The sequence below is a fragment of the Nuphar pumila genome, chromosome 4 (genome assembly GCF_984573655.1).
Source record: "Nuphar pumila chromosome 4, dmNupPumi1.hap1.1, whole genome shotgun sequence".
Classification (NCBI taxonomy): domain Eukaryota; kingdom Viridiplantae; phylum Streptophyta; class Magnoliopsida; order Nymphaeales; family Nymphaeaceae; genus Nuphar; species Nuphar pumila.
In genome coordinates, this window is record NC_143252.1 from 6517190 (window position 1) to 6544651 (window position 27462).

The 27462-nt window shown below is 38.8% G+C and overlaps 1 protein-coding gene, 1 long non-coding RNA gene and 1 pseudogene across 3 annotated transcripts in view; 2 read left to right on the plus strand and 1 right to left on the minus strand.

The window, feature by feature from the left end:
• Positions 1-1614: 1614 nt before the first annotated feature.
• LOC149839193 (uncharacterized) lies at positions 1615-3111 on the plus strand. Its single transcript, XR_016431471.1, has 2 exons — positions 1615-1712; positions 2919-3111. It is a non-coding gene; the product is annotated as an uncharacterized LOC149839193 (long non-coding RNA).
• Positions 3112-7959: 4848 nt separating this feature from the next.
• LOC149839194 (protein FLOWERING LOCUS D-like) lies at positions 7960-14092 on the minus strand (annotated as a pseudogene).
• A 2015-nt stretch (positions 14093-16107) lies between these two features.
• Positions 16108-27462, plus strand: part of LOC149839195 (lon protease homolog, mitochondrial-like) — a 61456-nt gene continuing 50101 nt past the window's right edge. Inside the window, exons 1-2 of one of the 2 annotated variants that reach the window (XM_090002366.1) lie at positions 16150-16221; positions 16393-16776. In XM_090002366.1, the coding sequence (XP_089858492.1) occupies positions 16471-16776 (306 nt within the window). In that variant the 5' untranslated portion in view covers positions 16150-16221; positions 16393-16470. Of the gene's footprint in view, positions 16777-27462 lie in introns of both variants that reach the window. The other variant, XM_090002365.1, reaches the window with a different exon arrangement.

The window sequence follows — 27462 nt, forward strand, 5'->3', positions numbered from 1 at the left end:
TTATTGCAATACTTGATGTGAATGATTTGAATTATTTGAATGCATTGTAAAACTTGATGTAAATGATTTGAATGCATTGCAATGCTTGATGTGAATGACTTGAATGCATTGTAATACTTGATGTGAATTATTTGAATGTATTGTGTGGCATATGTTATTTGTTAGAATATGGTTCGTGGAGGTTATAGTGGTCGTTCATCCAGTAGTAGCCAGGCTCATCCTTCATCTTCACGGGCTCCTGTGATAGGTATATCATATAACTAATTGGATGCTTGAATAGTTCAAATGCGCATTCTGAGAATTTCTAACGTATTTTTTTACAGATGATGTTGCGCCTGTACACGACCCACTTACACCAGTTGATCACACAAGTCAAGAGCCAACACAGGAAACAGGGTCTTCTCAGGCTGGCACAAGAAGACTCATTCGAATAGTGTATATCGATAATCGACCGTAAGTATTTTGTTTTTAATTATTGCATATCTTATAAATATTTTATATTGATATTTACTATGTAACAATTCATGTGCAGCACGAGGTTTGAGCCACAAGAAGTAGTACGGGAGATTAGGAATTCACTTCTTCAACATCTACCATGACCGGTTGCTCAATTTAAAGAGTACCCAAAGGAGGTGTTAGACAGATTGTGGTCCTCATTCATGTTATACAATTGTTCCTCATAGTTAATGTGTTTCATATTTAATTTATTTAAGTAATGTCTACTAACTTTCTGAAAATATTTGTAGGCTTCGAATCGATTCGCAACTACGGTGGAAGAAAATGATGCAAGGAAGGTGTGACAGAAGGTGGCTGTCAATCGATTTGCAGACATGCTGCACACTATGAAGACTGCAACAAAAAAAGCATCTGGCGTAGTAGATGATCCATTATTGTAGAAGGGCCATGACCCTCTTACTATCAGGAGAGATTACTGGGATGAAATGTGCGATAAGTGGGCGGGAGATGCATTTAGAAATCGCTCTGCGAAGGCTGCACAAAATCGATCGAAGATGTCCGAAGCCCATCTACACACAGGTGAATCTAAGACATTTGGGAGCCACCTGAAGAAAATGGTAACTCATCAATATATAATATTAATTTTATAAGTATTGTTGCAAACTTGTGTTCTAAATCTTTTGTCATTTAACTTCGCAGGAAGCAGAAAAAGGAGACAGTATATCATATAAGGATGTGTTTGTTGAAACACATAAACGGAAGACCACGGGAGTCTTCGTATCAGAGAAGGCGAGAACAACAACGGTATGTATTTATTCTATTAATAATCATTGCAATATATATGCAAGTTATCATAATGTTATCATTAATTATTAATGAATACTTTAAACATTATTTTGTAGGAGGCATATGAGCAACAGATGGTAGAGCGATATGGCGATGACGCTACTCAACATTCATCATTTGATCATACAGCATGGGTGACTGCAGCAGGTGAACCCAAAAAAGGTCGCGTGTTCGGGTTTGGGAGTAATATGAACACTTCACCTGTTATTGCTTCTTCTAGTTATGACTCACCGACTTCTTGCGCCGACATAAGCTCCAAGCAGCAGACTATTCTTTCCGATGATGATGTATGTCAGATCGTTACAGAATCACTGAATAACTACTTCCATGACACCATCGCCCCCTTTCTTCGAAATGAGATCAACAATCTTGTTCTGAACAGGGGATCTTCGATTCCAGGTCCCTCTCAGGTATAATCACATATCAGTTTTTTGTCTGCCTTAGAACACATATGAGCATAATCAAATCACATATATAACTTTTTGCTTGCCTTAGAGCACATATGAGCATGATAGAATCAGATATAGAGTTTTTTGCCTGCCTTAGAGCACATATGAGCATGCTATAATAACATATAGAGTTTTTTTATTGCCTTAGAGCACATATGAGCATGCTATAATCACATATAAAATTTTTTGCCTGCCGTAGAGCACATATGAGCATGCTATAATCACATATTCAGTTTTTTGACTGCCTAAGAACACATATGAGCATGATAGAATCACATATAAAGTTTTTTTGACTGCCTTAGAACACATATGAGCATGATAGAATCACATATAAAGTTTTTTTGACTGCCTTAGAGCACATATGAGCATGCTATAATCACATATTCAGTTTTTTGACTGCCTAAGAACACATATGAGCATGTTATAATCACATATTCAGTTTTTGACTGCCTTAGCACACATATGAGCATGATAGAATCACATATAGAGTTTTTTATTGTCTTAGAGCACATATGAGCATGATATAATCACATATAAAGTTTTTTTGCCTACCTTAGAGCACATATGAGCATGCTATAATCACATATTCAGTTTTTTGACTGCCTAAAAACACATATGAGCATGTTATAATCACATATTCAGTTTTTTGACTACCTTAAAACACATATGAGCATGCACAAATCACATATATAATTTTTTTACTACCTTAGAACATATATCATTTATGATAGAATCACATATAAATTTTTTTGCTTTGCCTGCCTTAGAGCACATATGAGCATGCTATAATCACATATTCAATTTTTTGACTGCCTTAACACATATACGAGCATGATCGAATCACATATATAATTTTTTGCCTACCTTAAAGCACATCTGATCATGGTAGAATCACATATAGAGTTTTTCTAGCTGCCTTAAAACACATATGAACATGCTATAATCACATATTCAATTTTTTGACTGCCTTAGCACACATATGAGCATGATAGAATCACATATATAACTTTTTGTCTGCCTTAGAGCACATATGAGCATGATAGAATCACATATAGAGTTTTTTTATTGCCTTAGATCACACATGAGCACATGATAGAATCACATATAGTGTGTAATTTATTTCATTATATTTTGTTTATCAATACTGACTGTTCTTTTCTTGTGTAGGCTGCTAGCGATAATCAGCGTAGTGGAGCTGAAGGGACAGATAAAGACAATGAACAAGAAGACGCACAAAATCTTGGCGATGATTAGAGAACTGTGTTGAAGAAGTTCTATTTTTTTATGTTTCCTAATTGTAATTGTTGAATTGTAAATAATTAAACTTGTTAATTTTAAGGTGAAACGATTAATTGTTGTAGATTCTTGTTATATGAAATTTTTTTTTGGTTTGTTTTTTATTTACAGGAAATATAAATTGTACAGGAAATACAAATTGTACCGTTCTCGATATTTAATTTTCAAATTAATTTTTTTTAATTTTTTTTCGTGTTTGCGACGGAACCATCCGTCGCTATTCATATAAACCTAGCGACGACATAACGACGGAAGTAAATCCGTCGCCAAGCCTTGGTCGCCGTTTAGTACCGGCAAATTGGCGACGAAATACAGCGCTCGTTAGTTCGTCGCAATTAGCGACGGAACTGGCGACGGAATACATCCGTCGCCAGTTAGCGTCGAAATATTCGCGACGTAAGCATACCGTCGCCTCGTTGTCGCTAATCCGTCGCTACGCCTGTTAGCGACGGAATGTGGTCGTCGCTAATCTGTTGCTTTGTTGTAGTGTGATTCCACCTGGGTTTACCTTGTAGGAGCGCGAGCCTATTAAGTGACCCGGTTCTTGATGAGGGTTCTTTGTCATAAAAAAAAATGTTAAACTCATTTAATGTAAAGATGAACATGGACAGAAGTTCTATCAGAGCCAAATCATTGAGAAATGTTTACTTTAGATTCGTCAAGAATTCTCGATGGTATTGTGCTGATCAACTTCTCTTGAATACTCGGAATGCTTAACATGATCCATGTCTACCAATACACAAATATAAAAAATTGGTTAGGTTCACATGGAAATTGGCATGCTGACCCTTAAAAAAACAGAATTGCAATTCCATTTTTTTTCTCATAATCAAGTTGTATGACAGCTAACTGCAGGAATTAGAATATGAGAACCATGCATGTGATCAGTTGTTTTTTTTTTTTTTTATTTACGCGCGCGGAGAAACCGCTCACAAGATCAAAGACTTAGCTGCGCTGGCTATGCCTGCCATACTTAAGGTAGCTGTCCTGACAGCGTAAAACTCAGTGGGCTTGCCCCTTGACCCCATGGAGTTGCGTGTTGGTTTTCATTTGCTTCCAGCCACATAAAAATACCTAAATATCCTGGCAACCTATTTCTCAGGGACACTCCAATTTACTCTCATGCAGTCTCATCTGATGTATTATTCCTAATTTCATATATTATATATATGAAACATATAATATGTAAAAAGAGCTTACACAAGTCGAGCCGAGCTTGCCATGTTTGTACTGGACTCATTTACCTAAACGAGTTGGCTAGTAACAAAATTTCTGAGCCAAGTCGAATGACGAGCTGCTCATCTCGTTTCCCAGACCTATTTGGGATTTCAGATTTGAGATCTTGTGTTTGTTCACCTTAAATCCTTGGATCTGAAGCACCCAAATGTGAGTATAACAAGAAAAATGTAACACATCGATTATATTGTAACATGACATAACGCATCTAAAAAATGTACATAAATGATTTTTTTTTGTTATTTTTTTACCAAAGTTGTTCAAAGCTTTCCTTCCCTTGACAGAAAATTTTTCCAAAACCAAACGGTAGTTTGGATCTTGAAACAGCTTTAAAGAATAAAGAGTCTGTGCCCCAAGAACGACTTTCTCTGTCCAATCCTCCCCCAACAAGAATCTTGCATAATCTTTTTTTTTTTGCCGCCCATGTTCTCCATGGTGAAGTCAAAGTTTTTGGGATCTTTAGTTAGTATATTTTTTCTTTTTCTTTTTTTTAAATTCCTCACTATGGATTGACCAGTTGAAACCATTAGCTTTGACAGGGGGCAACCCGGGCTAAGTTGCCTTTGTTGAACATTGATGGAACCTTCTCAAGAAGAATCTATTTGTAAACAATTCTTTTTTTTCTAAAGGCAAGCTAGGGTTAGGCAAACTCCCACTGGTTATTATTCAACGTACCATTGGAGTTTGAACCTACAACATCCCACCAAAGAGCGGATCATGTAAAACGCTGGGTGAGATTATGAAGTCATTTTGAATAGATTTTCAGATTTTTCAAAGCAACTAGTGGAAACAGGGGGTGGCAATCGTGTCGGGTTGGCGGGTCGACCCGACGGGTTGGCGGGTCAGCATACCTCAACCCGAACCCGACCCGTTTATTAAACGGGTCGGCTGTGGCAAACACGAATCCGGCCCGTTTAATAAACGGGTAACCCGACACGACCCGCCAACCCATTTAATAAATGGGTTGGGTCGGGTAAACGGGTTCTCAGGTTCGCGGGTTGGGTTGGCGGGTTGACGGGTTGACCCGACCGACTAACCCGTTTATTAAACGGGTCAGACGGGTTGGCATACCCCAACCCGAACCCGACCCGTTTAATAAACAAGTTAGGCGGGTCGACCCGTTTATTAAATGGGTTGGCTTAAGCCCAACCCGAACCCGCCTAAGAGTCGGGTTGGCAGGTCATGTTAGGTTTTGCCACCCCTAGAAACGGCTCTATAGACAGGATAAAAACATTATGTTTTTTTTATAATGGATGTTTGCCCCTTAAAACTGACTAAAACTAAGCAAAACAAGATTCTAAAATTAAACTTTGAATGTTTAAAACGTTTCAGTATTTTTATTTTTATTTTTTTGGATTGATATTTTAGAAGAAACAACTTTTTTTTGAAACTAGTCAGATTAAAAATGAAAACAGAATAACAAAGATTTCGAAACTCACAATACATTCAATAATCAAGATCAAGGATGATATTAAACCATAATAAAACATGATTATAGATATTCTAAACCTTTTTACAATGAATTACATCAATTAACTAAACTTTTTCAAGCTTACATAATAAAAATATCAACATGATTCAAACCTAAATCATGGATATATTCCAAAAAACTTGTGCTTAACCCTAAATCACATTGAATAATCAAAACCATTACATCATGACTTTTGTAAAGATATTAACATGCTGATTAACATTAATAACATGAAATACATTAATTAACATGCACATGTAAATCCGATTTGATTATAAAACATCAAACCTCAAAACCAATTTTGCTTAAGTCTCTATCTGTGGGTTCCACTTGTACTAACCTACAATACAGTAGCGTGGGTTTTGTGGTTGTAAATTGGGTGAGATTGCTAACCTCACCCACCGTTTTACAAGATCAGCTCTTGTCCCACCACAAGGAGGCGTGCACCGACAACTCCTACCAACCACGTGGAGCCCCCGTTGGTTTGTAAACAGTTCTTTTTACGACGAAGAACCTCACCGTTTTATAGAACACACACCAAACTAAAGTCGTATTTTGGGTGGGTTTGCCTTTCTTTATAATTCCTTGTTCTTTATGCCGTTTTATTGTCTCATATTTTTCAAAGAATATTGTTTAGAACTCGTACTCGGATCATAACGTTTTGTTGGTGCTCTACGTTTGGCTTATAACTATGGCTACCCCATCCAACAGGAGGGCTCCGCTTGTCTGGTAGGAGTAGCTAGTGCACGTCACCTTGTGTTGGGACGTTGCAGGTTCAAATCCCGATGATATAGTTGTACAAACGGTAAGGGTCTGCCTAACCTAGCTTGCCTTTAAAAAAAAAAACTATGGCTACCCCAACAGAGACCGTATGAACTTCATCATCTATACCAAGTCACTCATTTAGGAGAAACCTCATAGTTTTTCGTTTCAACCCTTCAGAAGTTTTGTGATTAATGGGTCTGGACCCTTTCCAAAACTTCAATAATTCCCATGACCTGATTGGTATACTAATCAGGCCCGGTGAGTCCGACCGACACAAATTCTTAATCAGACTTCCTTCTTCATCAACAAACCCTGGCCATATTGGGTTTGGGCCAGGTCCAAGTCTAACACAACCCATTGACACCCTTAATTGCGACTATATATTCTGGAGTCTTGGTCAACTGGGTGTAGTTGCAATCCATTTTTTTGGCTCGATGCCATTTTTTCAAACAAGATAAGTTACGGATAGAAAAGCATTTTGAGATTACAGTAATCCCTTGATTTGCAATTTGGACAGATGGTTGAGTATAATAAACTGTTGTACAAGCTATTCGAACAGAGGGTTTCAATCCCTCACTCTCGGTTCGTTAAGCTCACTTGATATTTATCTTTCTAATTCGATAAATCCAGAGTCCCTAAGACCCAAGGGGTTTGGCATAGTGAGATGGGGCCTAGACCGTTTGACGGGCTGTCTAGGTTCAAATCTTTTATGGCTGCACCACATTTACATAGAAGTTGGCTTCTTCCAAGAAGCTAGGATTCGGTCTGCATGGACTAAGATACACAAGCATCTCATACGCCTTTCCTTTGGAAAAACTGAGTCCTGCCCACATCTCTTTTCATTTTTTTGCAGGTTCCCGGTATAATCTCCACCTACACCTACACCTAGGGGCTGATAAACCAACCAATCTGCTTTCATCTTCTACTGGTTCAGCTCCCATAAAGCTCGTGCAGACTAGTCAAAAGCTTGTGTGGTGTTAGCGAGCTAAGCACAAACAGTGAGTGTTCATTAGGGATGGCAGTGGACCGGGGGAAACGGGGCCCTCCCTGCCTGGTCCATTTGGAATGGGGATGGAGGACATGAAACAGGGATGGAGGCGGGGATGAAGGTTAAAATCAAAACCCCGTGCCGGGATGGACTTACGCTTCCCCCACTCCACCTTGCCCCGCTCCGTTCTGTTAGTAAAATACTCTTTAGGGATGGCAGTGGACCGAGGAGAAACGGGCCCCCTCCCCACCTCGTCCCATTTGGACTGGGGATGGAGGACATGAAACAGAGATGAAGGCAGGGCTGGAGGGCAGAATTTTGGGACCGGCCCTAGTCAAAGTCTCACCATGAAGTGTCACATATTAATCATAGTAAATGTTCAACCTCGACCTCTTTTTGTGTTAAATTATACAATTGCAATTGTCAATATAGACTGCTGTCTGATTATCACATTAAAGATGTAACCATCTAATGAAAATAGGGACCAAAATGCAAAAGCTGATGAGTTGTGGAGCCTGATTCACTGTTTTTGCCCTTGCAGGAAGGGGGGTCCGGGGGCTCCCCCCGGCGCGGGTCCCGCTGCGCGGTCAGCGGGCGGGGGTCCAGGGAGGTTGGGACCCGGTTTTCAGTGGATCCGACCCGATTTGGTTAGGGTTGTCGCCCTTGCCTTGTTTATATTCTCGCTTTTCTTTCCCTAGCTTGTAACTGTATGTTAAGAGTAATAATATTTCTCTCTGGGCGGCCGTGGTTTTTTTTACTCTCTCTCGGATTTGAGGAGAGGTTTTTCCACGTAAATCTGTGTTCTTCTTGTGTTTTGTTTGATCGTTCTTGTTCTTTGTTTCCTTTTGATTGTCTCTTGCTCGTGGTTTTTCCTAACAAAAGCAAACTGTATCTGTGAGTGTGTGCGCGTGCCACGTGTCTCTGTGTTTGTGTTTATGTATGTGATCTAAAGTTGGTCTGTAATCTTTTATTGTTTTAGTCAATTAAAAAATGCTAATTGCTGTATTGTATTTATGAATATGCATACCTATAAGATGTATTGGGATATTCATTATTGGTTATTTATTATCAATCTGAAGTTTACTATTAGGTAATTCATGTAAATTAGTTACGAGTTTTATTCTGTAAATGAATGCCAGTTATTGTTGCAGTTCATTCATAATCACCTGGTTGTTTGATTTCATGATGAATAAATGTTTGCTATGAATTTTAGCAAATTATTATAAATTTTCTTCCTTTTTTTATTTGCCCCAACTAGGCTGACTAGTCCTGTCCAGGTGCCAACAAAGCCTTTTAGGGTCTGGCTTGTAAGCACCGAGTAGCAATGTTGACTACATAAGACATAAGGAAGCAGCTCTAGGGTTGTGAGAAAACTGGAGGAGTGCCTGAAGAGGATTCACATGACAAACACCTCAGCTAAGATACTGTGACTTTCACCAACACAGATACTGCAGTTGACATGACAATGGGATTCTATGAAATTTTCTAGGTTAAAATGTATTGTGAATTTAGAAACATGGGGCAAAGCACCAATAACTTTCACTTTCTTTCAGAAGGAAGAACCAAGTAAAGATTGAAGTTCTTAACTGTGATAAGTGAAGGGGACAAAATCTTAAAAAGAAAGCAGTAAGTTTTGAGAGGCACTGAAGTCACTATTCAAAGGTTATGACAATTTACTTGATATCCGGTGGTTTGGTGTGAGGAATGAACATTTTACCTTCCTGCTAGAGATAACACTATCAAGGATTGTAGAAAATCAAGCATATTGAATAAAAAAAATTGAGGTTAGGGTATAGCAAGACAACAAAATAGAAAAATGTATTTGCATGGAATCACAAACATAAAATACGACAGAAACAAGTAGGACGCATAGATTCAGAGAAGTAAAATTCAGATACATAATGATGAAAAGCCTTCCATTTTATAGGAAAGAAACTTATCCTATTAACTTTTTTTTTTAATATGGGAGGTAGTTATTAGCAAGACTTAACCTGACTCCAGAGATGTTCGAGGTTGGAGTCGAGCTTGAAGAACACTGTTCAAGCTCGGCTCGGCTCCGAGCTCGAGCTGAGCCGTAATCCATACAAAGAATATGGTTTACGTCAAAGGGGTCAGGATTCAATCCCTCCACCATCTAAAAAACAGGCAGAAGGCCTCACAGCTAGGGGGGTCAACGGGTCAGGTTTGGTTTGGACCCAGGTGGAACCAGACTTGGACCTGATTTTCGAGTATGGTATTGGTCTGGACCTGGGACTAATCGGGTCCACTATAAGAAAATCATACCCAGACCCGATAAGAACTACATGAACCAGACCTGGTAAAACCATATTTTTTTTTATCATTTTACATTGAAAATTTGCAGGTTTTAATCGGAACTCGGGTCGGGTCCAGGTCTGGTATAAAATTTCACAAACTATACCCAAGTCCATGTACTAATCAGACATTCGGGACCAAACCAGGGTCTTAATCGGGTCTTCTTATTTATCACCATACCTGGACATTATAGGGTTTGGTTCCGGTCGGGTCCGGGTAAACCTGACCCGTTGACACCCTTACTCACTCACAGCTAGGGTACAGCCCCCTTTTTCTGTTAGAAAGCACGCAGAAAACATATACAGCATCAATGACCATTAAAGCAACAATACCTACTACTACTCTAACCATTAAAGCAACAATAGCTACTGTCATATTGGAAATAAAAAATCTACATATGACTTATACGAGCTTAATCGAGTTCAGTTACTTGATCAAGCTCGGCTCATTTATATTAGCGGACAAGCTCGACCCGAGCTCAAACAAGCCGAGCATGTAGCCCAGCTCATTATGAAGTCAATGCAAAAAGTTCAAGGAAAAGGATATATGAAGGAGGCAACGTAACGTAATGAATGGAATTCAAACAGTACAATCATTCAGGAATCTTTTTAAAAGCGAACCGGTAACTCTCCTTTCTGACAATAGAAGCCTCCACGTACAATAATGAGTTAATGACACATTTGATCTCAGCAGTCAGTTGAAACTAGATATCAAAAACCAGCATTGAATCCAAATGTGCAGATAGGTACCCTTGACTCCATACTTCCTCTACAAGTACCAATTGGATTCCAAGTCATAATACTTTTAGTACATGTCAATGACAATTGGACTAGAAAAATTTGTATCATCTATCAAAAGATATGACCCGCCTCTAACCTTTCAGTCTCACCATCCCATCCGCATATGCTCCTCAGAGATATAAGCTCAACAAGATTTTTTCTGCACCAAACTGATACAATGCTACTAAAGCAGAGGAAGAGGGTGGCTTCAAAAAATAGCAGGAGCAACCAAGGATAAAAACATCATACAGAATACTTCAGCCTGTTGTCAGTCTACATATAAACCGAGTCTCCAACTGGCGTTCTGCTTCTGGGCTCACTGTCAAATAAATTGGTCGAAACCCCATTTTTCACTCCAAAGTGCAGGCCCATGAGGTAATTCATACCTAACAATAAAACCACCCCAGACAACTCAATCACTTCAAGCTTATGGAGTAATAGAAGATGAAGCAGACCTCTTATTTCCCCTCTCTGCCTTGATGGCAGCAATAAGGGATTCTGCACCTAAGCCCAAGCTTCTTCTGCCCACAAGTTTCACACCTAATTTTTCACATAGGTAATTTAGTCTCACTTCATCTCCCCCTCTAACTTCTCTCAGTTCAAGTGTTTGCTGGAGCGATAATAAGCTGTAAATATGAAGCTGTTGCAGCTCATTGAAATGAGATTGAAGCTGCTGAAATAGTAGTTTGTTAGAGTGTTGTTGGTCAGGCTTTGTCCCATCAGTGCTACCCTTCTTCCTTGATCCTCCAAGTGTGACTCTTAAGATAACTTCTGATTTAGATTCAGCCGATTGAGGTCCAAATATAATAGAGAAGCTTCCAAATTCCAGGTCAGGCTGCCTGAACAGATCAGCAAGGAGAGCAGCATAAGACTGTAAATTCTTCGATCGCATAGTTGATGGTCAACCTTCATTTTTGAAGAGCGAGCATTTGCATAGTTAGACATATTAGCAGCTTCTCTAAAGCCACTCAAAAATGCGCCATGCATAGTTGCAGGGTATCTCCTAGTGGCTAGTGGTATGCTCACCAGCAAAGAAAAGCCTTCCCTCTCCAACATTTTCAGCAAGGATGTCATAGTCATCCCCTGATGCACCTACTGCAACATTAGAATATGATCCTAAACTAAAGGGATCACTCACCCATCTTGTGCAAACTGTTTGGATGGGGTCGGGAACTTCAATTCCCTGCGGCTCAAAAATACCTAGAGTTCAGCATAAAACAAAAGTTCAGAAAACCGAGGATCAACAACACATTAAAATAATAAGAGCAAGACGACGATGAACACTGTGATCAACAGTACCCTTGAGAATTTGGAGAACTAGAGTAACAGCGTCAGTGGCATTCATAGTTTCAATTCAAACTCGACTGCAACTTCCCCTGCAACCAAAGCTATCAGAAGTGGACCTCCAGCAACAGTCACATAGCTATAGAAGAGAAAAAACTCCCCTAGACAGCTTGGACCATCAGACAGGTGACCAAACGTATCCAGATCAGTTCCCCAAAATGCAGTTGGGAAAAGCATTGCCACCTTATTCAGCAATCCAAATCCCAACCTCTTTATACCATCAAGCTTTCTTTGAGGCAACTCTGGTATGAACTTTATAGAGTTGCTCTTCAACACGCCAAGAGGAACTGTACACAAGGCCGTATCTCCCTCAAACACCTGATTACCAGCAAGCACCTGCACGCCATCACCACCATAGCGAATAGTGTGCACAGTTTTCTCATAAAGAATGGGTACATTCTCAGCTAAAGACTGTACCAGCCGCCCATTTCCTCCAGGAAGGAAACAATGGTCACCACCCATATCATAAGGATCATCCTGATCCCAATAAGCAAGTGAAAGTTTGGACAGCAATCCGGCATTTACATATTCCAGATTTGCAAGATGCCAATTGAACAAACCCATTTATTCCTCACTGACGGCACCACCATAAACCTGCCTAAGCGTCTCAAGAGCTGCACCTAATGAGACATCGACCGACACCTCACCCATCGACTGCCTCAACTTGCTAGCCCTGTCGAGCAAACGGTTAAACGAGCTCTCTACCTTCACATCTGCAATGGGATCCACAGGTTGCCCGTCTGGTTTATACAAAGGGCACTTATCTCTCACCTTGTGCAAAGGGTAGGAGAGTTGTTTTGCCAATGTCCCAAGTGGGTTGCCCAGAGTTCCCGTGAGCACACTGCCACCAAGATCGGCAGCTGCAAACTTGTTGCCGCCTTCCAAATTCTTGGTATAAACCCTGCCACCAGGTCTCTTTCTACCTTCCAAAACCACGACCTTAAAGCCCGACACCATCAATTGCCTTGCCGATGCCAATCCAGCCAACCCAGCACCAATTATTATCACTGTATTTGATTTGCTCGGAATCTTCTCTTTTATCGCCGGAGCAACCCCAAAATTTATGTACCCGTGAGAAAGCAAATAACCATATGCAGAATCCAACAGGTTCCTGAAGCGGGCAGGGATGATTTCTTCAAAAACCTCTTTGTGCAACCAATTGGAGACATTTTCTCTCCATTTACTGAGAACGTGGTTTCTAATTATAATGTAATTCAATTGTTCAATGCCTCCAATTAACGAGACAACCCCTGCTTCTATTTCCTCTTCAGACAGAATATCAGCCGGAAAGCCAGAAGATAGAGCAATGAGTGCCTCTGCAGTGGCGTTCTTGTTTATAAAGATTATTTCATCGTTTAATTCTACGCTATTTCCTTCGACAGTATTGCTCGAATCCATACCAGAATTAAGAAAATAACTACCACCATTTTCAGAAACAGAAGCATCCAAGGGAACCTGATTGTTCGGTCGAACTGAAGGCGGTAACAAAGAGGCGGCTCTCCGCCGAAGCCCGCAATGCTTGCGCTTGCCAGTGAAGAACGGTTGAGCCAGCCCGGCCAGCGGATTGCTGGAACATCGATTATTAGCATTGCGTTTGCCCGCAGTTGGGGCCTTCGAATTGCAGTTTCGATTGGCAGAGCTAGCCGGTGGATCGGCAGCGGCTTTCGAGCTAGGTTTCGCGCTGCGAGAGGCTGTCCGTTGCTCCTTGGCGGTCTTAGAAATAGGATTTTCGTTCGGAAACCATGTTGGGGGAGTGGGCAGCTTGAAGGGGTTGCCGCTAAAGAGCCCTAGAGGGCTTGTATTGTGAACGAAACTAGGGCTCTGGTTGGCGAAGTGCGAGGGGAACAAGAAATTGGGGTTCTGAACCTTCTGGGAGAAGATGGCCAAGGGTGTGGTGTCCTGGAAATCAGGAAAGAGGCTCGAGAAGAACAACAATGGCCCGGGGCTTCGATCCGGAAGTGAGGTTGTCGACGCCGCGGAGACGCTATCGGGGTTGGGGTTTTGTTGGCGTCGGGATCGGGATTAGGGTTATGGTTAGGGTTGGGGAAGATGGTGTCCAGAGGCAAGACTTCAAAAATTGAAGAAGAACGGTTTCCGGTGGATTCGTCGATCGAATCGGAGAAAAGAGTAACCGTCGGAAGAGCTCCATCTCTTCGTCTTCTTATACTTCGCCTCTGAGAGAGAGAGAGTCTAGGTCTCTGCACGACATCAATGGCGCGTTTTCGGCGACGGAAGTCGCGCTAGGATATTTTCCGGCGACCGGTAACTACCTTTTCCGGCAATCGAGACGGAAGCTGCCTTCTTTTTTAGAGGAAAGCAGGAAAACGCGCGAAAGATACTGCACCTAAGGGTGAGCATCGGGCTGGCCCGGCCCAGCCCCGACCCGTTTATAGGCGGCCCGGGCGAAAGATGACCCGACCCATTTACTTAAGTTTTTAATGGGCTCGGGTTTGAAGAACTGCTCATTGACCTAATGGAAAAATGTGAAGCAGGACGAGTCTAGCTAAACCCAATTAATTAGTGAAATTAATTAGGTAAATAATAAATAATTAATAAGTTTTTATGTATCCAATTAATTATCTTTCTATTCTTTTATAAAATTTATGTAACTAAATAATAATAATTATCAAGTTACTATACAATTAATTAATTTTAAAAATATTTCTATTATTAAAAATTAATAAATAGTTCTAACCCGAACAGCCCATGTATATAACGGGTCAGGTTTCTGCCCAATAATTAATGGGATCAAGCCTAAACCTTGACTCAAATCCGGCCTATAGCGGGTCGGGTTGGCTTGGCCCATTAGGCCACCCTACCTGCTGCCCACCCAGTTGCATGGTAAGATAGGATTGGATCTGAAGTCTTAATTTTTTGGATCCAACCCAAATTAATTGGTTCCTACCTGAACCCAAACCTGACGTTGCTTATATTACCGGATACGGGTAGGGGTGGGCTAAGCCGACCATGGCCCGGGTTTGGCTAAGTGTTTTAGGCCATGACTCATTAGCTACATGCTCAAACTCGGCCGTTTATAAACAAGTGGCTTGGGTTCTAGCTCATAACGAGCCCGAGTTAAAAAAGCCAAGTTTGATTTGGCTTGTTTATGAAAAAAAAGGGTATTATCTTATGGCTGAAATAAATAAGATTACAAAAAAACTAATGTAAAATGTTTCTAAAAAATACGTCTTACTATCTAAGAAGTTTATATGAGTTGAGCTGAGCCGAGTGCCAATTGTTCATATTAAACTTGCTGAGCCAACTTTAAGAGTTCAAACAAGCTCTTTATGAGCCAAGCCACCAGTGGCTCGGCTCGTTTCCCACCCCTGGGAAGCGCGGTTCTACACCTATGCTCATGCTGTCATGTGGATCATGGGACTGAGAAGAGTATAGTCCAACCCAATGCCCGTTACTACATGAAAGACCCAATTAGGATGTAAAGGGGTCGGGTTTGGGATCTCAAAATACATTGGGGAGTCTGGTTGGTTTCGGATCCGGGACAGTCAAATTTTGCAAATTCCTCTTTATGGATTCGACCCATTCGCAACCCTAGACCCAACCTCATCTTGAACCAACCAAAAAGCCGATTCAATCCTTGTAAAGCTGGAGTTTAACTTGGGTCTTGTTAGGCTAGTGTCCGTGTTGGTCGCTTTTAAACCCAGTTATTACTTTATTCGGATTTGGGTTCAGTTTAGGACCTACTTTTCTAAATTAAAGGTATTGTATTCGGATCCAACAATGATCAGGGTCATATCCAATCCGTTTGGACCCCCTTATGACGAGAAGGGCAAGTCTTGTGACAAATATTGCGAGATTTATGAAAATCTCGCGAGAAATTGCCTGAAAGTTTAAAACGGCAACTTCCCCCGAGTTCTCAAAATATCGCGAGATTTATGAAAAAAGATAAATACCGTGATTTAAACGAATATTTACGTTTTAAATGACTATATATCGCTAAAAAATATTATATTTTTATTAATACGTTCTTATAAAAAATAATTTTTACATTTTTTGATTAATTTTTTATTGCCGAGATTTTTCCAAAAAAAACGCGAGATTTATGGAATTTTTTCAATTTCTCGCGAGTTTTTGAAAAACGAGAAATTTCCGATAAAAACTTTTGTCACTTAGAACCCCAAATATTACAGAGAAGGGAAATATTTTGGTAGGGTTTAAGTTCGAGCTTTCGAGCCTCCGCCCCGACTCCTCCCCCTCTCTCTCCATAGTTCTTTTCCTTCCATCTCTACGTGCACGCTTAGAAAGATCCTTCTATTTTGGGTAGGTGGTGTTTATCACCATATTCACAGTTACCTCTTTTCCCCACACGCAAAATTCCATTATCACACTCCCCTTTTCTCAAAATCCAGTTTCTCCCATCATTTTATCCCAGTTTTCCGCTCTCCCCACCTGCCCAAAATCGGAGTTCTTTGATTCTTTTTGTATGCGCAGACGTAGAACATCCTTCTTTGCTTTGTGGGCGGTGTTGCTTTTCACTCCCTGGCTTCCAACACCTATCAATTATTAACCATGTTGAAGCTTTTAGCGGTTCCTTCTTTGAAGGGACGGCTTCAGAGGCTCCCTTCTAGTTTCTCCGTTCATACGGGCAATGCGGGGCAGAGGCAGCGTGGTTTGCTCAGGGTCTTGGGCGCTTTGAGGGGATACAATGGCGTAATTCCGGGTTCTAGAACGAGGGCGTTCTGTTCTGATGCTAGCGACGGGTCGGAGGCGGCGGAGACGAAGGTGGAAACGGTGGTGGAGGGCGCCGAGGAAGGGGATGCGAAGTCGTCGACGGCAATGGTGTCCACGAATCCGAAACTGGAGGACTATCTATCGGTCAGTCGGTTCAATTATGGTGGAATTCAATTTCTTTTTTGGGTTGTTTTTGTTGATATCGTTGGAAAGATTTCTTTGTTTTTTGTTTTTTTAGTTCCTCTTTAAATTCATAGTGAAAGAAGGAAAGCAATTGGGGCTTTATGTACATAGAAGGATTGGATTCGGGGCAATTTGGAGTTGTAATTGGGGATTTCTGTCTTGTTGCTGGATATATCGTTTGTGTCTTTTAATTATCGACTCTATAGAGTTTTACAGATAGAGTTAGAAAGGATAAAATCTTTGTTAATTCCATCATACATGATTGAGTTGTGAAAACTTCTATAGGTATCCTCCTGCTGAACTGATTTTTTTTATCGTTAAAGGATCTCTTTATAGTTCCTATGAAACACTTTGGGGTTCTCTGAGAAAAACTTGTATTTCTGCTTCTGATGGCAACATGCTATTGGGTAGCGGTCCCACTCATGGGGTCAAACCATTAGTTATAAGAAGAAAGATATGAATATCAATCTCACTGATATCAACTATAGCATAAGTAGAATACCAAATCCTATCAATCCAAAAACTTTTTGTCGAGAAATACAAGACATACAAGATGTTGGCATAGGTGGGAAGAAACTACCATGGACGACAGCTCTTGGTTTCCATCCTTTGCCATAGTCCGGGTGCCGGATGCAGTGGAGCAGCGGGACATAGCACTGGCCTCGCTTAGTGCCATTTCCAGATCTAGCAGCAGATGGACTGGCGAGGCCTAAATTCAGACAGCCGGACCAGACTCTTTTTTTTAGCTGCTCCCATGCATGCAAGTCTTAGCATCTTGCTCCTCAACTACACGTCACATGATCAAATTTAGCATCCTTTTGTAGGAAATATTTGGTTCGCATTTTTGTGGTAGTATCCAAGTGGATGCTGATACTCCTTCTCGAACCATATGAATATTTATTGTTCAAATCATTGTATCATTTATTATTTGAATAATTTAATTTTCTTGGATTGGGTCTATTCCAAAAATTCTTTCTGTGGACACCTTCATTTTGGAGGTCTACATCCATTTTGCAGCATAGTATTTTTGTTACATACAAAATTTTATTGTTTTATCGCTTCTATGAATTTTTCATACTCAAAATGTTGCATCTCTTCTGATACCAATATCTGTTTCTTGAACTATAAGTTTGATATAAGTTGAGCAAGTGTTTTTGTGTCTCTGATTGTTTGTTAAAAAAAAGAAGGAAACAGGAATTGAGTTGGTCCTTTTCTGGTAGTAACAGATTTCCTCCAGGCTTTTATTGGAGACCTCAGAACTATTCTCTTTAGTTTTGTTCAATATTTTTGTGGCTTGTCTGTTAATCAAATGCAACATTAGCATTACCTTATTGGCTATAATGTACTGCTTTCTCGGAGCTTCTCTAAGAAACTTTCTGGCTGCCTTCCATGGTTGTATTGTTCATCAAGTTGACATGACTCACAACTGGAGTTCTCGTGGCGTCACTGATATCAACTATCACATAAGTAAAATACCAAATCCTTTCAACCCAATAACTTTTTTTCAAGAAATATGAGACATACAGGTTGTTGGCATAGGTGGGAAGTAACTACTATGGATGACAGCTCTTGGCTTTCATTCTTTGCCATAGTCTTGGGACTAGATGCAGCAGATCAGCAGGGCATAGCGCTGACCTTGCTTAGTGTCATTTCCGGACCTAGCAGCAGATGGACAGGCAAGGCCTAAATTCAGACAGCCGAACCAGACTCTTATTGTTTGAGGCTTTGTGCTGCTCCCACACATGCAAGCCTTAACATCTTGCTCCCCAACCACATGACACATGATTGCATTTAGCATCCTTTTGTAGGGAATATTTTGTTTGCACTTTCACAGTAGTATCCAAGTGGGTACTCCCTCTTGAACCATATGAATATCATTTATTCAGATCATTCTATCATTTATTATTTGAATAATTTAATTTTCTTGGACTGGGTCTTTTCATCCAAATTTTCCTTCTATGGGTGCCTTCCTTTTGGAGGTCTGCATCCATTTTGCAGCATCACATACAAAATTTTACTGTTTATCACTGAAATGAAATATGCTGAAGCACGAAACACTAGCCACTAAGGGTTTACAAGATCACAATCATACAAGTGCACATGCACAAGTCCACTATGGGACAATACAAAAGTCAATAAGGCAAAAAAGAAATACACAAGAATGCAACATTTATTGATCAAATGCTTACCACAAGCATTGAAAGAACAAGTGGGGTTTAACCCCTATTTATACACAATACCAGTATACCACACATAAAGGGGAGGGCATTGGGAGCTCCAAAGAGTCGTCGTAGGTCCCACGGTCATAAATATGACCATTGGGCAGCTCCGTCTTTGGTTAAATGACAAAAGAAAAATAAAAAGTAAAAAAATAAAAAAAATCGTCCCTAGTGGACATAATTTATTACAAGAAAAAAAGACTAATATATATATATATAAAATTTTAACACCCCCTCAAACTTACGGTGTAAATATCAAAAGTTTGTTGAGTAGAAACAAAAACCGTGAAGTAGCAAGAGCTTTAGTAAAGAAGACCACAAGCTAGAATTATGAAGTGACAAAGGGAAGCTCAATAGTTCTTCTTTGAAATTCATCACGAACATAATAACTATCCATCTCGATGTGCTTGGTGCACTCATGACAGGTGTGGTTGCTGGCAATGTAAATTGCACTTTTATTATCACAATACATCTTTGAAGGTTTGGAGATGTCGACACTGTAATGAAGTGCCGGATGAAGTCTCCAAGCGCAAAACAAGAGAGCACGCACATACACAAATAGCCACTAATGGGCAAAAGAACAACACAACCACTTAAAGTGGTAAGGCACCCAAAAGAAGAGGAAAAATATATATTCCACTCAAAAGGCTTCAAAGAAGCATGCTTTACAATGGGGATAAACCCCTTTATTTATAGACAAAAGAGGAGGCCTTGGAAGGGCTCCTAGAGGGACGTTGGAGCCCTTCCAACGGTCATAAATATGACCGTTGGATGCTCCAACGTCCTCCTAGGTGGGGCCCATTCCAAGGTGGAAAAGAAAAGAATAAAGAAAATAAAAAAAGGAAAAAAAGAAATAAAAGAAATAAAAGAAAAGAAGAAAAGTTACAATATGCGATAAGAAGTAAAAAGACTGTTTTACCCCTATTGGTCTATTTTACAAAAGATATAAATATATATATATTTATATATGTAGATAGACACATAGACATATATATATAATTAATATATATATATATGTGTATGTGTCGTGATCTATATATATAAATATATATATATGTACAACATATTTTAACACCCCCCCTCAAACACATGGTGAGATCACTGAGAGTTTGCTAAGGAGAAAGAAGAAACGAGGCGATGGCAAAGCTTTGGTGAAGAAGTCTACCAACTGGTATTCGGTTGGAACATAAGGCAATTGAATGGTGCCTCGTAAGAACTCATCACGAACATAATGACAATCCATCTCAATGTGCTTTGTTCTTTCATGAAAGGTGTGATTGCTGGCAATGTAGATAGAGCTCTTGTTGTCGCAACACAACTTTGAGGGAGTTGAGAATGAGACTCCCATATCTTTAAGCAAACTTCTTAACCATACGATCTCCGTGGTGGTAGTGGCCATCGCACGATACTCGGCTTCAGTAGAAGAGAGTGAAACTTTCTGTTGCTTCTTACACCTCCAAGAGATAAGTGACTCTCCAAGAAACACACAATATCCTGTGGTAGAAATACGATCATCGGGGTTACCACCCCAATCAGAGTCAGTATAAGCAAGTAAAGTAAGAGGTGAAGAGGAGGGTAAGAATAATCCTTTTGTTATGGTGCCTTTCAAATATCTGATAATTCTCATGACAGCAACCATGTGAATGGTGGAGGGAGCGGTCTGAAATTGACTTGCACTATGAACTGCATGAGAAATATCGGGCCTAGTGATGGATAAGTATGTGAGAGACCCAATCAATTGACGATAAGGTGTGGGATCAGCTAAAGGAGTGCCATCACTGGCTCTCATCTTGGCATTGATTATTTCTGGCGTCTCCACCTTCTTGTCATCAGTCAGTCCAGACCGATCAATAATGTCGGAGGCAAGCTTCATCTGAGAGAGAACATACCCTTTGGGGGGAGTATGCAACTTCAATACCTAAAAAATATCTTAGATAACCAAGATCAGACATATCAAAATTTTCTTTGAGAATATTCTTAATAAGGTCAATACCTCTCTTATCATTACTTGTGATAATCATGTCATCAACATACAATAACAGAATTGTAATGTGATCATTAGAATTTTTAACAAACAAAGCAGTATCAGAATAACATGAAGAGAAACCATTATCAAGAACTACTTTGCTAAAAAGATCATACCAAGCTTTAGGTGCTTGTTTAAGACCATAAAGAGCTTTATTTAACTTTAGAATATTTCCTTTACCAATTTCAAGACCTGGCGGAGGATCCATAAAGACTTCTTCATATAAATTTCCATTTAAAAAGGCATTTTTAACGTCAAGTTGATATATAGGCCATTGTTTGATAGAGGCTAAGGCAATTAAAGTTCGCACACTAGTCATCCTAGCTGCGGGAGCAAAGGTTTCCTCATAATCAATTCCATATTCTTGGGCATAGCCTTTTGCAACCAAACGAGCTTTGTATCTCTCAAGAGATCCATCACACTTGGTTTTAACTTTATATACCCATCTACACCCAATTGCCTTTTTTCCTAGTGGTTGGGGAATAATACTCCAAGTTTGAGCTTTGTTAAGAGCCTCTAATTCAACTTTCATTGCATCAATCCAATGTGGATGATCTTTAGCTTCTTTAAAAGAAGTAGGCTCATGATATGAATGAATTAACATAAGACAAGCCCTATAATTAGGTGAGAAAGATTCATAAGATACAAATTTTTGTGGAGGTCTACTATTACGAGAAGATCTCCTAGGTGCATTAACAAGTTCTTCTAATGAGAGATCTTGAGAATATCTTTCAAGAGCAGGTTGATGTTCATTTCCTGACCGCCGGGTATATACATTTATTTCATTAAGATTTTCAATTTGAGAATCATTATCATGTTGAAGTATATCATTATGATGTGAGATGCCATCACAAGTATTATCGCAAGTAATTGCATCTGGTGTTTCAACTCTAGGAGCAAGATCAAATAGGAAGGAATAGTCAAAGTCTTCTCTAGATGTGTGAACATCAAATCCATTTTGATCTTCAAGAAAATTTACATTTCTTGATATATAGAGTTTATTATTTCGAGTATCATAGCATCTATAACCTTTTTGATTTTCACCATATCCAATGAATGCACATTCAATAACTTTAGGTGATAGTTTATCTTGTCCTTGAATAAGCACAAAACATTTACATCCGAATATCCTTAATCTATTAAAATCTGGAGTAATTTTGAATAATTTTTCAAAAGGTGATACATTTTTTAAAGAAGCAGAGGGCATACGATTGATTAGATATGTTGCGGTAAGAAGAGCTTCGGCCCAAAAGTTTTTAGGAACATTTTTAGAAACAAGAAGTGTTCTTGTAGTTTCAATTAAATGTCTATGTTTTCTTTCCGCAAGACCATTTTGTTGCAGGGTTTTAGGACAAGATCGTTGATGTAAAATTCCATTTGTTTTGAAATAATTTTGAAAATCTTTAGACATGTATTCTCCTCCAGAGTCAGATCTAAATATAGCTATATTGTTTTGAAATTGGTTTTGAATAAGAATATGAAATTCTTTAAAATTATTAAAGACATCGGATTTGTTTTTAATAATGTATACCCATGTATATCTAGTAAAGTCATCAACAAAACTAACATAGTAGGAGTAGCCTCCCTTGGACAGAACGGGTGCCGGTCCCCATACATCGGAATGCACAAGTTCAAAAGGTCTTTTTGACACAAAATTACTATGAGAATACGGAAGCGAATGAATTTTTCCAAGGATACAATCATTGCATGTGAATGTATTTGTATTACAAAATTTTTCCAAAAAAGGAAAGAGATACAATTTAGAAACACTAGGATGTCCAAGTCTTTTATGCCAAGTCTCAATATCTTTGGATTGAACATGATTACAAAATGATTTGGTTGGCAATGACAAAAAATCCATATAATAAAGATCCCCTCTTCTATGGCCTTGCCCAATCCGCTTCTCGGACCGGAGATCCTGCACATAGCAATGGGTAGGTGAAAAAGTGACATTACATTCAAAATCGGTAATTTGGGAAACGAAAAATAGATTTAAATTAAGTTTTGGAATAATTCGAATTTTGGGAACAAAAAATTCTTTGTTTTCATTATAAGTTTTCTCAAGATTCCCAATGCCTTCAACATCCAAGGATGTTCCATCGGCAGTGGAGACAAAAGATTTAAATTTGTTGAGACTTGTTTTTGATAAGAGTGATGCATTCGGAGTCATATGAAAGGAGGCACCCGAATCAAGTATCCAAGAGGTCATACCTGGGAAGGAGGAGATAGCGGCGCCGGAAGTGGATGGTGTAGAGGAGAACTGAGAGGAGCTCATCTTTATGAATTGTTGAAGAGTTTCGGTAAGATGAGCAAGGGACTCTTTTATGTCACCATCTTTCTTTGAGTCTTCATTTGGAGGAGCTTCACCAACGGAGGCCACCTTCTTTTTAAATCTTGGGCAATCCGGACGAATATGGCCCGGTTCATTACAATTATGGCAAATAATTTTCCTTCCTCCACCACCATTATTTTTGAAAAAATGAGGTGGTTTGTATGGCCTTACATTGTTGCCGGGTCTAGACACGGCATGAACTTCATCAACATCTCGTTTTAATGCCAAACGAGTCTCTTCTTGACATAGGTCGGCCAAAATATCACTTAGAGGAGTAGAGGCCCTATGGAGAAGGGATCCTCTAAGTTGCTCAAATTCGGGGCGAAGCCCATGAATAAATTGGAAAAATCTTTCTTTTTCCATTTGCTCTTGCCTTATAGCAATAGCACTACCTTCCCATTGGGGTTCGAGAAGGACAAGTTCATCCCATAAAGAAGATAAGGCACTATAGTAGTTCCTAATACTCATATCACCTTGTTTGGTAGCTCTTACCTTTTCTTGTAGAAAGAAATGCCTAGCAAGGTCCCTTTGAGTGTACATGCCTTTCATAAAGAATCAAGCTTCATTAGCCTTCTTGAATTTGGCGAGATTTGCACAAATCTTTAATTCAACATTGTTCATGAACCATGCTAAAATTTTAGCATGCTCACTTTCCCAATCTTCTAATTTAGAAGAGTAATCAAGAATAGCCTTCTCTTTTTCCTCTTCGTTCAAAGCTTTTTCCTCATTACCTTCAAACTTTGTTAACTTCAATTGTGGTTCCGGAATGGTTCCACATACATAACCCCAAAGTTTTTTACCTTTGAGATTGTTTTCCATAGTGGCCGCCCACATGCGATAATTGGTCCCATCCAATTTGAATGAGAGGTCGATTTTTGCATCCTTGTTGGCCATTTGTAGAAGAGGAATATGAATGCACGAAAGAGAGGGATATTGCTTGTCAAAAGAAGATCCGTTGAAGCTTTATCAACCTGGCTCTGATACCATGTAATGAAGTGCCAGATGAAGTCTCCAAGCGCAAAACAAGAGAGCATGCACATACACAAATAGCCACTAATGGGCAAAAGAACAACACAACCATTTAAAGTGGTAAGGCACCCAAAAGAAGAGGAAAAATATATATTCCACTCAAAAGGCTTCAAAGAAGCATGCTTTACAATGGGGATAAACCCCTTTATTTATAGACAAAAGAGGAGGCCTTGGAAGGGCTCCTAGAGGGACGTTGGAGCCCTTCCAACGGTCATAAATATGACCGTTGGATGCTCCAACGTCCTCCTAGGTGGGGCCCATTCCAAGGTGGAAAAGAAAAGAATAAAGAAAATGAAAAAAGAAATAAAAGAAAAGAAGAAAAGTTACAATATGCGACAAGAAGTAAAAAGACTGTTTTACCCCTATTGGTCTATTTTACAAAAGATATAAATATATATATATATATATTTATATGTAGATAGACACATAGACATATATATAATTAATATATATATGTGTATGTGTCGTGATCTATATATATAAATATATATATGTACAACATATTTTAACAGACACCCAATTCTCTGGGAAGATTTTTTAACCATACAAGTTTCATAGTTGTCATTGCCATAGCTCTGTATTCTGCTTCAGTAGAGGACAACCTTTTGTTGCTTCTTGCATCTTCAGGAATCTCCTAAAAAAAACACAAAAACCCTTATAGTTGCTTCCATAGCCAAGGAAAATGAACTGCATGTGCTATATCTGGTCTGGTGATGGACAGATAAGTGAAAGACCCAATTAGCTGTTTGTAAAGTATGAGATCTTAAAGAAGAGTCTCATCTTTAAGTCTTAATTTAGCATTCACCACTTCAGGAGTTTTCACTTTCTTATCATCTGAAAGTTCAGATTTAGCACAAATATTTGCAATAAATTTCATTTGAGAAATAATGTACTCTCTGGTGGAATATGCAACTTCAATTCCTAAAAAATATCTTAAGAATGCTAAGATGAACATATCAAAATTTTCTTTTAAAACATTTCTAACATGACTAGCTCCTTGTTTGTCATTTCCTGTTATTATCATATCATCTACGTAAAGTAAAAAGATAACAATTTTGGTACCTGTACTTTTGAAAAAAAGTGCAGTGTCAGTATCAAGGTTTTAAAACCCAGTGACTCGTCAGTTGGCTCATCCTTGAGTGACTCGTGACTCGGCTGGGTCATGTTAACTTTATATTTTATATAAAATATATAAATATATGTATATGTTATGATTATTATTTATATTTTATAGTATTTTACCAATATATTATATCTAATATACATTACATGATCTTTTTTATAATATATTTACATATATAATCATATATGTATATATATATAATATGTAATATTTATATTATATTTCATATAATATATGTAATTATATATAAAATATATTATATATGTATATATATGCATGACTCGCCCATGACTCGGTTGACTCGCCCATGACTCAGCTGAGTTTTGTTAAAGTCGAGTTCAACCTGGTTTTTGACCCGGTGATCGGGCCGAGTCAACCCTTTGACTTTTTAAACTATTGTCAATATAGCATAAATGAAAACCCAAATTAATCATAACATTACTGAATCTATCATATCAGGCCTTAAGAGCCTGTTTAAGACCATGCAAAGCCTTTAAAAGTTTAAGAGATTTTTCTTTTTCAATATCAAATCTCGGCGGAGTATTCCTATAGACTTCTTCATTTAGTTATTTATTAAGAAAGACATTTTTAACATCTAATTGATATATAGGTCATTTTTAGTTGAGGCAATGACAATTAGAGTCCTAACATTAGTCATTATAATTACGGGTGCAAAGGTTTTCTCATAGTCAATTTCATACTCTTGGGAGTATCCTTTAGCTACTAACCTAGCTTTGTATCTTTCTAGAGTTCCATCACTTTTGGTTTTGACCTTGAAAACCCATCTATATCCAATGACTTTTTTTATTAAAGGTAATGTGACTATATTTCAAGTTTTTGCTTAACTAAGGGCATCTAGTTTTATGTTCATAGCTTCAATCCAATAAGGAACATTTTTAGCTTCATTTTTCCAAGGATACAATCTTTGCAAGTCGTATCCTTTTTATTATAAATTTTCTCTTCAAAAGAAAAAAGATACATTTTGGAATAGCTTGGATGTCCAAGTCTTTTATGGTAAGTTTCAATTCCCTTATCTTGGACATGGTTATAAAAAGATTTTAAAATGAGAGAAAATGAGTTCATAATGGAAAGATCTCTCTTCCTATGGCCTTGCCCAATCTGCTTTTCGGACTGAAGATCCTATACAAAGCAACCTTTATATGAAAAAGATATTTCACATACATGGTTGGCAATTTTAGAGACCAAAAAAAGATTTAAATTTAATTTGGGAACAACTCTAACTTTTGAAACAAAAAAATTTAGAACATTTTTTAGAATCCAAAGTTTCTATGCTCTCAATTTTCAAAGTGGTTCCTTTGGCGGTAGAAACACAAGACAAGTTTGAGTTAGTACATATATCGGATAAGGCATTCTTATGAAGGGTCATATGAAAAGATGCTCCCGAATCTAGAATCCAAGAATACATACCTGGTGAAGATTAGGATGCAATGGCGACACCCAATGTAGATGAGGTTGTTTTAAGAATTTGTTGAAGTGACATGGATATTTGGCCAAGTGTGTCTTTAAGATCTCCTCCACTTTTGACTTCTTCTCCTTCCTTCTTAAGAGTAGATTCTTCAATGAAAGCAACCTTATACTTGAAGGTTCCATTCAACTTAGGACAAACTGGTTTAATGTGACCTAACTCATTACAATGATGATAAATAATCATTTTCCCCCGTCACTATAGTTATTATTATTAGTATAGTTGTTTTGCCTCCTAGAGTGTAGAGGCTTATAGGTCTTAACATTGTTATCGGGCTTAGATACTGCCAACACTTCATCACAATTTTTACTCATACCAAGACAAGTTTTTTCTTGGACAATTTCGGCAATAGCATCTTTAAAATAAAGAAGAGTAGATCTATGTAGGAAAGAATATCTAACTTGCTCAAATTCAAGACGAAACCCATATAAG